The sequence below is a fragment of the Ammodytes marinus genome (genome assembly GCF_949987685.1).
Source record: "Ammodytes marinus genome assembly, chromosome: 11".
NCBI classification, from domain to species: domain Eukaryota; kingdom Metazoa; phylum Chordata; class Actinopteri; order Uranoscopiformes; family Ammodytidae; genus Ammodytes; species Ammodytes marinus.
Window position 1 is genome coordinate 31,934,447 of NC_137215.1, and position 17,128 is coordinate 31,951,574.

General features: G+C 41.6%; 1 protein-coding gene across 1 annotated transcript in view; it reads left to right on the forward strand.

Moving 5' to 3' along the window:
* The window catches only part of ctu2 (cytosolic thiouridylase subunit 2 homolog (S. pombe)), a 117,460-nt gene that overhangs the window by 26,281 nt on the left and 74,051 nt on the right, over positions 1–17,128 (forward strand). The window contains exon 2 of the mRNA XM_080036528.1: positions 4,178–4,252. Within this exon, the coding sequence (XP_079892654.1) occupies positions 4,178–4,252 (75 nt within the window). The remainder of the gene's footprint in view (positions 1–4,177; positions 4,253–17,128) is intronic.

Consider the following 17,128-nt stretch of genomic DNA (forward strand, 5'->3'; position numbering starts at 1 on the left):
TAAACATGATTGTTTTTTGTCATTGCATAGGTAACCATTTTAATACATAGGTTTGACTTATCAACTAAAAGTGAAATAGTTTCAGAGAATCAAACACTTTATAAGGCATAGATAGAGTTTAATATAACAAGCAAGTAAAACAGTGTGCATTATTCTACACACAACTGTAAAGTATGTACATATACAAATGTAAAAAAGAAAAATAACATTTTCAAAAGCTTTGAGTTTCCAGTGTGTTGGGAAAAACAATTGTAGCATAATGCTTCCTTCGTCAAGTTACTGTTGAAATATTGAGTGATGTTTAGCAGCAGCTTCTTCTGTAGTTGGTTTTGGACATGTTGTGAGGGAGGGCAGGCTGAGGGAGCTGTAGTGATGATGTCAGCACTTCGCAGGCAGCAGTCCCTTCTTCATGTGATGACGAGTTCTACGAGGGATGCTCTGAAGTGGTGCGTGTGTGCGGGATGTAAACAGTCTTCACAACAGAGTGCGTGGTCCTCGGACAATACACCATCTTCCTTTGGACCTCACCTGAAATGACAAATTATGATTGTATCACAAGGCCAGCACTGAAGAGATGACAAAAGAAAAATCAATGTGTTATACTGTAAAGATAATGTTGCTGTTGCAATAGATATATAAAACAGACAAACCACTATGTAACCATAGATAGGTCAGTCAGTTAGTGCACTAACACAATAGTAGTCTTTTGTCTAAGAAGACATCATGTTTATATTAGCAGCCAAGCATACTGTATGCCAGGGTGTGGCTATGCATTTGCATTAGGAAGAGCCAAGACGACACAAGACTAGGGACATCAGTGCTAATCACCCAGCCATCACCATCAGCATAGCAATTGTTTATGGTTTTGGAAAGCTGATCATTTTGACGACATCGCTAATAACCATGCACATGGAAAACAAACACACAGTCACACACAAACAGTCTTGCAAATGCAACTAAATCTTCCTCAAGGATACACAGAGGGGCCTACTGCCCCCCTCACGAGTTCACTTCTAACTTTAGCTTAGCGGCTAAGGTAACTTGGCTACAGCTACAACCGGTAGACTAATTCCTCCTTGCCCCATCTATCAGCCTTACACCGGGACACAATATTCAACAGCGGTGTGGGCAGCACAGTTATTAATGTAGGGGAAACACTGATACTAACTACAGTAGGCTACTATGCAATTTAGCTCACCTTAGCTTACCTTTATTCGGATTCTTTTTCCCGGGGCTGGGGCTATGCATCACGCCGGTGAATAGGCAACAGGTAGGGCCTAGTATCTTCAGCTTACGCTTACTCCTGCTTCTTTTCTGTTTCCTAAAGTTGGCGCATCTAGGCACATTATAGGACGGCATGTTTTCTTTGTGGTAGTAGTCCAACAGTGAAATAATACGAAGCGCGCTATTACTGTACTGCTTACACGGGTCAGGTCCGTGCTGTGTTTATGTCACCATGGTAACGCGAGCAGCTCGGAATCTGGGCAGGCTGCAGAGCGTACCCCCCCCCCGCGCAATGCATCCTGGGGCCTGTAGGAACTGTAAAAACGGCTACGTCAGCCCCGCGTCATCAGTTTAAATCCGAAATCATTGTGCTCTCTGCCAATTCGGATCAATTTTTGGGGGGCTTTTTTCAATAGACTACTAATATACTCGGCCCTGATATACCATTCACATGAAAATGGGCGAATTTTCCCTTTAACCCCACACCCTCTTAAAATACATAAACCGTTTGCCTTTACTGTTGCACATAGTCGCGACTCTAAAAAAAGTCAGTCGCGTACTGACCCCCCAAAGGCCCATTCTGAGCCAGGAAAAACCCTGAAAATGTTTTGTGAATACGGCCCCAGATGACTAAAATAGGACTAAGACTAAATGGTGTGATATTCAAAAGACTAAGACTCAGAATTTACTGCCAAAATTAACACTGATTCTGTGATCTGATTTGTGGCCACATTTCCAAAAGAAGATTTGATGGTTTTCCAGAATTTTTTAGGATCATTTAAGTCGCTAGTGGTTTTTAAGAGGTAGTATTCAGCTTTAACCTGTTTGACAAGAGAGGTAAAGCGGTTTCGCAGCTGTCTGAAAATCAGCCAGTCATCATGAGAGTTGGATTTTCTGGCCTTAGCCCAGGCAATATCCCTTTCTTGTTGTAGACTAGACAGCTGAGAGGAAAACCAAGGATTGTCTCGACCTTTAACTCGAAATTTGCGGAAAGGGGCATGTTTATTAATAATATTGCTGAAAGCATCATGAAAGTATTTCCATGCCAGTTCTACATCATTAAAAAGAGAGATCCTGGACCAATCAAAGTCCCACAGATCATGGTGAAAAGCTTGCTCACAAAAATGTTTTAAATCTCGTTTAAAAATAATTCGAGACCTTGACCTTGAAGTTTAGGCTTTTGACTTCATTCCACTAGCCCAGTGGATACGCATCATGTTGAGCACTGAAAGCGGATACCTTCCCCCTTTAGAATCTTCTTCACGTTCACGTACGCTTTGCGTTGTTGCAGCATCCTCACAGAGTAGTCATGGTCAAAATAAATCCTACTTTCTCCGAGCTTGACCGTTTTCTTTCCCCACGTATCTTTCAAAACCTTCTCCTTCACATTAAACTGCTGAAAGTTGAGTATAATCGATCTTGGTTGTTGTCCTGTCTTTGGCTTCGGCGCCAGGGCTCGGTGGGCTCGTTGAATCTGGAGGTCTGTTTCAATTGAAAGCTCGTCTTTTAACCATTTGTCCATAAACCCCGCGACCGATTCGCTTCTCCGCTCCGCACCTTCTGGAATGCCGTATATTCGCAGGTTGTTCCACCTGGATCTCGATTCTAAGTCATCCAGCTTATCCATCATTATTTTATGTTCCTTTAGAATGTCCTTCAGTGTGCATTTTGCGTCAGTACTCCACGTTTCGACTTCTTCAGTGCGAGTCAAAGCGGCATCTATCTTGTAATTTTGCTCTTCTACGTCCCACAGGGACCACAGTGGAAATAAGCCATCTGGCTTTTTTGTGTCATTCCTGACTAATTATGTATTTTAATGTACAGTATGTATGATACAGAGTGCTGGTCATATTTATATCAAAATGGTAAAATAAAATCAATGAATCAACAGTCAATCGCTTTCTACAAGTCCATGTTAATGCAGGTTGAACAAGAGTAGATAAAGTTTATGCTTTTGACTTTTGAAGGTTTTATTGCACCTACAAGCATTGTTCACGTCAACTGGGTTATGTCAATCTTCAGTTTATCTTTCATCTCTCTGCCGTTACTGTGACTGTGCACATGTGTCTGCAGTGCTTGCCGTTATACACACAGACACACTGAAAGGCGGAAACGGATTCTGCAAAATAGCTTTTATCTTCTCCAAATAGCTGTGTAATTTCTGATTTGAAATTAATTAATGCCTGTTTCCAGAACAGTCATTTAAAAACTTTAAAAAAAAAAGGTTTTTGTTTGATGATTTCTCCTAAACGGTTATGATTTACTAACCTATTACTCATGTACATGGGCACACCTCTACTATGCAGGTCGAGATTGTAAAGTAATTTTGATCAAGATCGTGACACCCCTAATCTTAGACCTCCATTACTAACCTTTTGCTAGTCTAGCTATTGTAGCATTATTGTGCACACTCAACCATCACACTGTATGTGGACATTATTTTCCCTGTATAAATGATAGAAGAAACACACAATTTTAATTTTAGTGAATTAGGGTTGTATGGTATAAACTGTACAGGAAGTACACTGGTAGGACTGCCACCGGCAGCATTCCCAGTGAGAAAAATCAAATCAAACTTACTATAAAGAGTAGCCTAATTTTCATGCAAAAAAAGTCAGCACAGAGTGCTTTACATATAAAAACATAGCCATCCACAAACAATTTAGATAATTTCTAGTGTGCAAGTAATGTGTTATGTGCTCTATTTGTTAACAGAAATTGTATTTAATTTACAAGCAATGTTAGATGTCCTATAAATACAGGAGTATAGGCCCAAAGTAATAGCTTGTATTTTACCCCTTCACAAGCATTCATTTTAAGATAAATTAATATACCGTGATATATACCGTTACCGTCTATGCTTCAAATTATACGGTGCTATACATTTTAGACCATACTGTACAGCCCTAATGGGAATGGGTTTTAACGATGTCTTTTTTTCTCCATTTATTAGTGTTTCCAGAAAATGTGTCAAATGCAGAGAGGCGACTGCAGCTGTGATCATCAGAGCAGGAGACGCATATTGCAAGTAAGACATACAACACTTTTTACTGGTTACTCTGTGTTTCCCACTAATGCATTAGTTTGTGCCAAATTATTATATTACATTTTTTATTTATTGTTTTGAACGTCAACATGAACTAGAAAATCCCTTGTTTGTGATTGGGTGTGAGGGTGGGATATAGGTGGGGTATGTTCGGGGGGGGGAAAAAAAGGGGAAAAAATTTATAATCCATTGTACTGCAGTTGCTTTGCTACTTTGCGATTTAATAAAAAAAAACTTTGAAAGAAAATCCCGCAGAGATTTTAAAAGTACGGGCACCCCGGCGCCGACCGCCAGCCCCGCATCGGCGGTGCTCCACCCGTAGGCCCAGCTCAAACGCTTCTACGATCCGCCGCTGCGCGCTTTCCAATCTCGAGTCCCAAGTTTTGGCCAACTGAAGGTTGCAGTCGTGGCAAATCAGCAGCAAAGGGCCGCTCTCGCGAAGACGTTTTCGTCAACTGCGGCCAAGTTTTTTTTAGCTATCTCGCTAAAACTTTATACACATGTGTATGTCAGACCCGTAAGGCTGTGTATACAATTTGGTGATGATAGGTTGATAATCCACAAAGTAGATGTCACTTGACTGTATTTCAGGTCATGCAAATTTGGGATGAAAAAAAAAAATCTTGCCTGACCCCTATGGTCCAAGAGGCTTTATTGTAGAGCACCATGAGCTGTACATGTGTATTTCAAGTCAATCAGAGTCAGGGGGAAAGCGGCATGGCCTGTCAAACATTGCATTTATGAATTATGGTTTACGCATTTGTGGCGCCCCCTATGGGTTAATGCTTAAAGGGACATGTTACCACATGTCTTCTGCACATATCCAGCAAGTTTTATGATGATAGGACCTAGGGGTGTGCACGTGTACACGAGTAACCGTTTAGTAAATCATAACCATTTAGGAAAAATCAATAAACGAAAACCGTTTAAAAAAAAATAATCTTCAAATTTTAAATGTTCTTTTTTTCAAAGTTTTTAAATATGTTCTGGAGACACGCATTTATTGATTTTACATCACTAATAAACTACTTGGGGAGGATAAAAGCTAGTCTGCCCAATCTGTCTGTCCCTCGGCGTGTGTGTGTGTGAGTGTGTGTTTAATCGCAAACACACGCACACACACACGGGGAGGCGCCGTTCTCGGGCTCGGCTCACAGCCACGGACGAGTGATGAAGGATAACCTAAAGATTAAAGTTACCCGGTTGACGTGAACTACGCGCGTAAGTAGCCCGAACTTTGTAACACCTGTTCAACCTGCATAAACGTGGACATGTAGAAAGCGATAGGCTATATTAATCAGGAAATTAATGAAGCGCGATAATGACGGCGCACATGACAGGCGAACGCGTATGTGTGTGTGCGCTCGCCTACAGGACGGCGGGCGCACGAGGACAATGACGTCACGGTTAACCGTGTACACAAAAAAAATTCCGTTGTGTACACGGTTAGACATTTTTGTAAACGTTCACACCCCTATTAGGACCTATGGTCAATGAGTTATGGCCAATTAGCTGCTAAGCCCCGCCCCTGCGTAAACATTTTGGTCAATGGCGGCCATGTTTTTAAAGCTATCCTACTAATCTTTTACGGGCATGTTTATCGTAGTCCCCCGAGGCTTCGTGAGAAATGTAGTGTTGATACAGTAACATTTGAGAAAGTTATTGTTAAAACCCTGTTTCAGTTTATGCTAATTAGCGGAAGATATTCTCAGGCGGATTTATATGGTCCCAGAGGCTTTTTTGTAGAGCACCCTAACGTACACCTGTGTGAGAAATTTCAAGTGAATCGGATTTACGGTGTGCGGGGCGTGGCCTCTCAAACTTTTTTCAGTCGGGGCTTAATAACAGCGACCCCTTGTGGAAAATCAAAAAAACTAATAATAGCACACCCCGTGGGGTAGGGACGCACATTCGGTGAAATTTTTGCGTTTCTAAGTGAAACGGTGTGTGGGAGGAGAGGAGATAGAGCTAGAAAATGTGGCGGAAGAAGTAAGAAGGAAAAGTATGGTGGATAACAATAAGTTACGGGCCCGTACTTAAATATATCTTTATGCTGTGTTATGCCTTGTTGCCCTGTACCCCCCCTAGAAAGTCTGGGGTCCCCCACACAGTTTCCCAAAGTCCTGTGGGAAATTCTGGGTATTTACTGCAAACTACAGTTGGGTAATTTTATACAACAGTTTCAGGAAAATATATACAGTGTTGACCAAAATTATTAGAGCACTTGGCATTTCAGTTATTTTTGTTGAATTGGCCATTAGAATACCCATAATACGATTGAAATATCTACAAAGTCATCATTATGTTCAGTAAAACATACAGTGCGGCTTGAAAGTATGTAAACTTTTGAGCCTTTTGGAATTGTATTTAGTTAAACCATTATTGGGTAATTTTAATCAATACCAGTATTTTTTATATTAAATAACGGGTGCGTGTTTATCAAATAAAAAAAAAATTCCTGGAAATCAATTGTGAAGTCAAAATATTAAAATAAAACAAATTATTTGCCAATTTTTGTATGTGTAAAAGTTAGTGAACCCTGAGCTGCATTGCTTTAATCGAGCAGGTAAACACAATCAAACAATGGGCGGAAGTGGCAAAGTGGGTAGGGAGGTAGTCATCTGGAGTGCAGGGTCGGAGGTTCGATTCCCCGCCTATCCGCCACATGCCGAAGTGTCCCTGGGCAAGACACTGAACCCCACATGGCTCCCGATGGTTCAGAGAGCGCCTTGCATGGCAGCTACTGCCATCAGTGTATGAATGGGTGAATGTGGTAAGAAATGTCAAGCGCTTTGGGGCTGAGAAAATCGGCTAAAAAAGCACTATGTAAGTCAAGTCCATTTACCATTTACCAATCAGATGACACAAAAATCATCTACAAATGGAGAGCTTTAAGACTGAACATCTGCCTAGAAGTGGACTTTGTTAAAAAATATCCACAAGCGCAGCAAGAAAGTGATTTGTCAGGTAAATGCCAACCCAAACATTACATCTGGAGATTTGCAGACCTCTCTTGCAGCATCTGGGACAGATCTGCATGGTTCCACAATAAGAAGAAAACTCAGTCAACATGGCTTTCATGGGAGGGTTGCTGAAGAAGCCTCTGCCCTTTAAAAAAAGAGCAAAAATGTCACAAATTTGCCAGAGAGAAAGATTATTCAAACATTTAACTGTTTGGTCTAACCATCGAGTGCCATGTTGACCAAGTTTTCTTCTCATTGTGGAACCATGCACATGTTTCCCAGATGCTGCGAGAGAGGTCTGCAAATCTCTAGATGTAATGTTTGGGTTGGCTTTTACCTGAATTATAACTTTTCTTGCAGCTTTTGTGGAGATTTTTAAAGGAAGTTGTTAAAGGAATTATTTTATCAAAAAACCCAAGTGTTTTTAATAAAGAGATCTGAGTCAGGCAGGCTTCAAAGCAGGTGAAGTTTTTACTTGCAACAGCAAAAGCAAGGGAATCAACATGCATCACAAGTGTAGCTTACATGATTGAGACAAATAAATGTACAATTGTGCAGGATTATATGCAGTGAAGAATGTGTGTGCGAAAACACCAGGTTTGTGTGTCCAATGTTAACCATTAGCAGATGTTACAATGTTCCAAGAAAGAATGTGGAGGGGTCTCTTCTCTCTCCAAGGATGTAATAACTCATACAGTGCAATTAAAAGCACCGGTAGATTCAGGGAGTTCTTCCACAGCTGAACTTTTAACCATTGAAGACACATATATCTCTTACATGTATAGAGCCATAAACTTAGTCTCTTAAGTTTACTAGAACAAAGGTCACTAGCAGAACAGTATTGGAATGTGTTACAGCATCAAAATGTTATAAAACTATAATGAAACAGATCACTTCCGGTTACGTCATGGAGGGATAGGTCGCACGGTATCAGAGCTCCCGATAGCCAGGTGTTAATACCCCTGAAAACTCGAATATTCAGAGCTAGAAATCATCTCTGCTGTAATGACAAAGGGGAGAGGTTCGAAGGGTAGGAAAACTGCGGTTAATCAGCCTAAAAATACGGCGCAAGACGAAGCTGAAAACGCGCTAGCTGACCTCGAGATGGAAGAAGATGGCGGCCATGAAACTACCTGCTTTGAACCAGCCGACAGCGAGGCTGGAATGCGCTCGCGTCTGGCAAACATTAGCAAGGACATAAAGGACTTAAAAACAGAAATGAAAGCCTCATTCCGCGAATTTGGTGAAGATTTGAGGAGGGACGTGAAACGAGACTTGGATGATTTCAAAAAAGGAATTAACCAAGAGTTCACTAAACTTGGCACTGAACAGCAGCTGCAGAGCGGAAGGCTAAACGAGGCAGAGACGCGGCTGGAGAAGCTAGAATCTTGGGCACTGGAGGCAAACAACGCTCTCATTACCTCTTTGAAAGAACAGAAAACCCTGCAAGATAAGTTAACTGATTTGGAGTTGAGGTCGAGGAGAAATAATCTCCGCATCTATGGGGTCCCTGAGGGAGAAGAGGGCGAATCGACAGCTAAGTTTTTGCAAGACATGCTCAGGCGTGAACTTCAACTGCCGGATGACTTAAATCTCCAAATACAAAGAGCGCACCGATCGCTGGCACCGAAGCCAGCAGCCGGCGCTCAGCCGAGACCCATCGTCGTTAATTTCCTGGAATTCACCACCAAAGAGAGAGTCTTACGGGACGCGTGGAAAACCAAAATACAGCTGAGAAACAAACTTCTGTCATTCGATCACGATTATGCGACAGAGGTTGTTCAAAAGAGGAAAGAATACAACGCTTCTAAAAGAGTCCTGAAGGAAAAAGGCATCCGGTTTCAGACACCATTCACCAGGATGAGAGTCCACTGGAGCACGGGAGCCCGAACCTACAACGACGCGAGGGAAGTGAAGGAGGAATTGGTGAAACGCGGACTCATTGAACCAACACCAGCTCGCGACACGGAGGAGACCGGGTTGGAGACACGGCTTTCCGCGGCGATGGAGTGGCAGCGCAGAGAGGGACCTCGGAGGAGCACCGCTTCAGCAACGACCATGGCAACGACACGCGCAAAGGAAAAGCTACAAGAATTCAGAAGATCTGGAGATTGAAGTAGGATAAAGACAACAAACATGATAACCTGTCCGGTAGGAATGTTCCGTTTTAAACTACGTCTACAAAAGGCTGAATATTGATCAGCACGTTTACCCTATGTAAGTATAAAAGACTATCGGGACCTGAGTGTTACCCTATTTTTTATTCTTTTTCTCTCATAGTTTTTTTTATCCGTTGGACTCATTTAGAATGACGAAAACCTGTACCTTTGGCCATTATGTCATTACTAAGTTAGGGCCCTCTCCGAATGAGAGGCTTTCCCTTCGGCTCCCCAACGGGACCGGAATTCTGGAGGACGAGAAGACCCTCCTTCTTTTGGAAGCTCAAGTGTTTTATTTGTTTAGTTCGTATTGTGCCACTGTTCAGGCACGGTTAGTGGGGCCACTGATGTTCTTATTTGTCCTTAAAGAGGACCTATGATGCTTTTTGACTTTTATGACCTATAAACGTTGTTATGATGATTCATAGTCATGCTTAACCATACTAAATTATCAAATAATGACTTACATGCATTTCGACGTATTCCCTGCTGACCGTCTGGGGTGTCTGTGCAGAGCACTGAACACTATTCTAGCCAGTCGAGAAGTCACGTCTTCAAAGCGGTCTACCCTTTCATAATTGGTGACGTCGCATAAAAATTGGTGATGTGACCACGCGGATGTTTCCATGTATGGTAATGCTGTCACTTCCCTGTTCGCGTCTGCCTCGCGCCCTTATAGGTCCATGCTCGCGCTTCCCGCCACTGAAAGTGTTTCGGAAGGAAGGTAACCAATCACAACGGAGTGGGGTTTGCAGGAGGGGGGGGGGGGAGGGTAGCGGAGATGGCCGATGCACAGGCGGAGGGAGCGGAGATTGCCGAAGCACACACACTCAAGTGTTGACAGGATGTGCTGGATCGCCAAAATAAGAGAAAGAGCTTCCCGAAAATCTACATAGTTTTTTGTGATGCGATTCGTGTCAGGTTGCTCTATAGCAGTGTAAAACAAGAAATTAAGACCAGAAAAGTAGTATAATAGGTCCTCTTTAAGTGATGCATGTTAGTGATGTGAGGATAGCGTCCTTAAATGTGAATGGTTTAAATAATCCAATTAAAAGAAAAAAAGTAATAACCAAAATGAAGAGGGAAAACATCCACGTGATATATTTACAAGAGACTCACCTCTCTCAGCAGGAGCATTCTAAGCTTGGGTCTCTTGGATATAAAAATAAATATTTTATAGTACGTTTAAGAAAAAGAAGAGTTGGAGTTGCCATATTAATCTCTAATTATGTGAATTTTGAATTAATTAAAGAAATAAGGGACAAAGAGGGGAGATATGTCATCGTAAAGGGAAAAATTGACAATAATATAGTTAATTTGGTTAATGTCTATGTGCCACCCGGTAGTGATAAAACTTTTCTGAAATCAGTGTTTGAAATTATAGTCTTGGAAAATGAAGGGACCCTGATTTGTGCAGGGGATTTTAATATGATCTTGAATCCTAAACTTGATACAACCAATGCTAAAAGAAATAAGACCCAATTATCAAAACTTGTCAATATCTCACTAATTGAACTGGGGATGTTTGATGTGTGGAGGGAACTCCACCCTTTAGAGAAGGACTGCACGCATTATTCTGCTCCTCATTCCGTTTACTCTCGAATAGATTACTTTTTTATGAATACAGCAGACAGACATAGAATACAAGATTGTAGTATTGGGATAGCTGATCTGTCTGACCATAGTATAGTCTATCTTAACATTAAATTGGAGGCAAGGAAGAAAAATTCACTCTGGAAATTAAATGCCGGTATGTTAAATAATCGGGACACAAAAGAGGAAATTAAAAAATAAATTAAAAGTTGCATAGAAGAAAATATAGACAGCCCTGTTGATGATACCATTCTTTGGGATACGGTTAAAGCGGTTATGAGAGGGAGATTGATATCAAGGGCAATATACCAAAAGAAAACTAGAGAGGAAGAATATAAAAATTTGATTAATCAATTAAGAATACTGGAACAGAAACATAAAAACCATGAGGATGGAGCCCTTCTACATCAAATAAACATTATAAGACGACAGATAGACGACAATTTAAATAATGAGATTGAGAAAAAACTGAGATGTACTAAACAAACATATTATGAATCGGGCCCCAAAGCGGCTAAATACTTAGCTAGACGCCTTAAGGTGCAGCAAGCTGCTAATACGATACACAAGATCAGAGACCCCTTAACAAAATAAATGTTATTTAAACCGGAGAAAATAGAAAAGATCTTCAAATAATACTATGAAAACCTGTACTCTCAGCCCCCAGCAAAAGAAAAACACGAGATGAAAGAACTTCTCAATTCATTGGACTTACCGGCTATTGGAGAAGATCAAAATACAAAATTAAATTCTGCTATTACTAAAAAGGAATTAGACAGTGCTATTAGCAGATTAAAATTTAACAAATCACCAGGCAGTGATGGCTATCCGGGCGAGTGGTATAAAACATTTAAAGAGGAATTGTCACCACTTCTTTTGAACTCTTTTAATGTAACTCTGACAAAGGGTAAAGTGCCCCCCTCTTGGAAAGAGGCAGTGATCTCAGTGATACTAAAGGGAGGTAAAGAAAAGGAATTATGTGAATCTTATAGACCTATCTCGATTTTAAATGTAGATTATAAGATTTTCACGTCAATCATCTCTAAAAGGTTTGAAAATGTTATGTCTGATTTGATCGATGAGGATCAATCAGGATTTATTAAGGGGCGACAGACTCAGGACAATATTAGACGTACTCTACATATCATAGATCACATCCAGAAATGGGGACTGGAAGCAGAATTAGTGAGCCTTGATGCCGAGAAGGCCTTTGATTGTGTCAATTGGGAATTTTTATATCAGGTACTGGAGAAATTAGGTTTTCAGAAACAGTCAATACAATATATTCAAAGCCTTTACAAAGAACCCACAGCAAGGATAAAAATCAACGGCCACTTAACCAATAGTTTCAATCTACAAAGAGGCACTCGCCAGGGATGCTGCCTTAGCCCCACTCTATTTGCCATATTTATAGAACCTTTAGCACATCTGATCAGACAGGATAGCAGTCTGAAGGGAATCCAAATAGGAAAACAGGAACACATCATAGGACTTTTCGCCGATGATGTTATTGTGACTCTGCTGCACCCAGATAAAACCTTTCCTAACCTGATGGCAATACTAGATGACTTTGGTAAATACTCTAGCTATAAATTAAACATGGCAAAAACACAAATCCTCACTTTCAATTACTCTCCTAATAAAGAAACCAGAGAAAAATACAAAATTAAATGGAAGGCTAAAGTATTAAAATATCTTGGAGTGACATTAACAAAAACTCTTGGCAACACGTCTGAAATCAACTATAAACAGGTCAACGAAAATATTGAAACAGATGTCAGGAGGTGGTCAGCCTTTAACCTAGATATGGGGACACGTATAGATATAGTGAAAATGAACATACTACCAAGACTACTATATCTGTTTCAATCTATTCCACAGATGATCCCAGAAGCACAATTCAGGCTGTGGGACAAATTGATTTCTAGGTTTATCTGGGCCGGCAAGAGACCAAGGGTCAGGTACAAAACACTTCAAATAAATAAAGAGGAGGGTGGTGTGTCACTGCCTAACTTGAGGCAATATTTCTATGCAGCCCAAATTACTTAAATTACTACTTTTACTACTATTGTGTGGATAATTTTTCATTGAAATGAGGGAACCTTGCAACAAAAAGTCCCAGGCAATTTGTAATTTATCTAAGCGTATAGAATCAAAACGTGTGCGTATTGTGCGCCCTTTCAGCACAGCATGTTTTGCCGCTAATTTCCCACTTGTTACATTGTCACCTCAGAAACGTGGACACTATAGTCCCACATACTGTATGCAACACTACTTCCTTAACATTCCAGTGCCAGACTTTCAGGTAAAGCACCCGGACACTGCAGCAATAAATGATAGCAGTGTTTCCCCCAGAAAATGTCTTAGTCAAGGTGGTCACTGCCCCGGGTCATGGGAGGCGCGGCGCGAGGCAACGCAAATTTGGGGGTATTTTGCTCAAAGATGCCAATGCGCAGTAAAGAAATAAACAACTGTTAATTTGAATACAAAAATACAACAGACACTGACCTTACAGTTGTGCAATTTTGTTTGCTATGTGCAGGTACAAATTATGTGCAAACATGCAGACAGTACAAAGCACAATTAAAGAAAACTTCTACTGTTTTGGTGCAATACTATACAGACACACTAAATACAAATAATGGACCATTCTCTTAACATGTGCATGCACATCAAAGTGAGAATTCAACTTTTTAAAGGTCCTTTTTGGATAGGGGCTGTTGTGCAATTATTGTGGACAATAGGCCTACTGTGATGCGATAGCCTATAATTCATTAATGGTTATTTTGAGCCTACTTGCTTGATTTATTTTTAAATACAGAGGTTATTGGTCGTTTTGGAACATGTATTTCCCAATTTAAAACATAAAAATAAAGCAGCATTGAAAATTCAGAAAATAAATCTTCTTGGCCTACACTAGCAGCATGCTGTATAGTTGAAATATTAAATACAATGTGTTTTCCCCTTAAAATGACTAAATGCATTTCAAAGACAGTAACAGTGTGGCACGTCTTTAAACACTTACTGAAATGTGGCTGGGCCATCACTCTCATGCATTCATCAGACTTTTCTCTGCGCTGTCTGAGCTGATAGAAAGGTTGTATTGCCACGGTGATGTGGAGTCTTAAACTGCTCTAGCTTTGCAGAGCACTTCTTTCTGTTCAGCTAAATATCCCCGTAGAACAGCACTGCGTTTATTATCGCCACCAGTTAAATGTCGGTTTGCTTCTGCTCGTTTAACTCTCCCGCGTGCATCCCGAAGTCGCACGTGGTACGGTCGCACGCGCAAAGCCGCAGACACAGAGCAGCTGATAGAGACATGCTTGGAGACACATGCTTTTTACCGCAAATCGCGGCCTGTCGCGCAGTTATGACCATGCACAAGTACACATCGCGCTTGCTAGTACAATAATTGTGCAGCACAAAAAAAAAGAAAAAAAAAAGTAAATTAATTTTTATTTTATTTTTTTGGGTCGGTTGGTAGTCAAGGCGGAGGACTGGCGTTGCTAAGGCGGCCGCCTTAGCTATAAAGCGCTGGGGGAAACACTGTAGTGCGCAGGACGTTACATGTAGCCTACATCTGCTTGTTCTGTTTATTTATTTCAGCCTTCAGGCCTGACAGTTGATATGGGTGGTGTGGTGGTTGTGGGTTTATGGTTTAGTGAACAGTGCTTGGTGACTGGTGGTGAAGGCGTAGGGGCTGGGGTTGTTGGACCTCAGAACAGGCTGATATGTTCCTAAAAACGCAGCGCAGCCAGGAGCTGCATCTCCGGGCTGAAGGAAGAATTGCAGCGGGTTGCTCTGGATGTGTGGAGACACCAGAGTGATCAGCCGTTGGATCTCCGCACGGGGCAGCCGGTACTTTGCCTGGAAGGCCCGGTCTGATAGCACATCCAGTGGGGAGAAGTGCCGACGCACGTATGCATTGGTTTCTCACACGCGCAGACTTTGGCAACGCCTTTATAGCAGGTGGAGCCGCTCTGGATGAGGTTCAGCTGAGTTAAATTAAATCTGTTTCCTTGATATCTGTGAAATGCCACAGGGTTGTTGATGTTTTTTATGTGGTGTTGTACTATAAACTTATGTGTGTGGAAAACTTAAACGTGTAATTCATTAAAAAAAATAAAATTCTCTACTATTAGTCTATGTTTATTGCGCCAGTGGTCCGCATTATTATTTCGAAAAGTGGAGGAAATAAATTTCCCTGACGCGGCATGATCACTGAGGATTTGGTCGCTAAGAAGGCTGTAAGAGTGGGTCAGCTCCATCTTACAGTTCCGTCTTAGTGAAAGAGCTTCTTTCGCTAAGAACGATTCTGGGAAACGCATTCTTCTTTCACAGCGTTCTTTCAGCGCTCCAAAGAAGTACTTAGCTCCAAAGAGGCTCTTAACGAATCAAGTACAAAAGTTGGCAAATAATTTGTTATACATTAGTCTTTTGTCTACACAATTGATTTCCTCCAAAAAAGTATCTGGAATTGATAAACGCACATCTGTTAATTCATATAAAAAATACTGGTATTAATAAAATGAATTGATAATGGTTAAACTCAATATAGGGCTGGGCAGTATGACGGTATCATACCGTGGACGATATAAAAGTGTCTACCAGGAGAGATTTGGCTCTCTGCCTTCTCCGGGCAGCCAGCATGGACATGTGGCCAAGCCATTGTATTGCATGCTATGAATGGGGTTGTGGGAGGAGCTTATTTTCATGCAGCCCGGAGGCAGATTTCCCCGTCCACACAATACAAGCGGTGAACAAGATTGTGTCTCCGCAAAAAAATTCTGGATATCAATCATAGGCTCATACTTATCTTTAGACCATATACTAATAAAATGGAAGTTTTCTCATTTCAAAACGCCACTTCACACGTTTTATTAGCCCAACGGCTTTTAACGGCTTTCAATTTGTTTTCGCGGGAGGAGGAGGGGTGGGCAGCCGTGGGCAGCTGAACAGAGTCGTAGTGAAACAAAGGTTTCGGTTTCGGCCCGGCCTCACGGCAGGAAAATAAAACTAATTCTTACTCATTCTGATAAGGCAATTGCGTTCACAGCTACAACATTGGTCTTATAGGAAAACTTTAAAAAGCTAACTTAAGCATTTGAACATTTGTTTGGTTGATTTCAATAGTTAACTTAAGCACCATGGACCTACAAAGATGTAACACACGCTATCAAAACAGCGCTCGCCCACTAGTTTGGTGTAGATGGCTGGCGGAATCTTGGTTTAGAACTTGTTGTTAACCACTGTATTGCTTTACAAAAACGAAGTGTTTAAAGATCACATACAGCGATCACATATAGCAAATCATAGGGGGGTTAGTGACTTATACGCCTATGGTCGGTAAACAATGCAACTGTGCTCGCTAAGACCTTTAGCTTACAATGCTACAGAACGAGAATTATTCTACATCCGCTACCAGTCCGCTACGCTTGCCGCCCTCTTTCTTGATAGGTCCATAATGCCGCTACGTCCTTGCTACGTCATGCTTCCGGGCCGCATGAATTTCCGAATTAATGCTTCCTTGTGGCTTCCCTGCGCCAATGAGCAGCTTTCATAGGAATGAATGGGCGCCGTGTTTCAATCCGGTGTCCATTTCTTTATATGTCCATGTTTAGCTCCGATGCGCCGTCACTACAGTTAACAAACCAACTCCGTGTCACGGTGGCAGAGCAGCTGTTATTAACGGTCAAAAATGTCATCGTGCAAAGGAAACTTGCAGCTGTGTGCGCTTCAGCGTGCTGTTGCCGTGACGCAGAGTTGGCTTGTTTTAAGCCGCAAACTACATGGGTTAGCTCTCGTGAGCTAGCTGGCTAACAATTTATTTTTTTTTATTTTTTTTAACCTTTATTTATTCAGGTATATCCCATTGAGTCCGAAGACTCTTTTGCAAGGGAGACCTGTTTTCCTTTCCCACGTTACCATTCACACACACATTCATACACCGATAGCAGGCTAACTATCGACATTCACACGAGGCAAGGTGGGTGAAGTGTCTTGCCCAAGGACACAACAACCATGACACAGGTGGCAGGGCGGGGATCGAACCTCCAACCCTTTGATCATCGGCCGACCCGCTCTACCAACTGAGCCACAGTCGCCACAATGACATCTTTAGGATCTACTCAGGGCTTAACCCC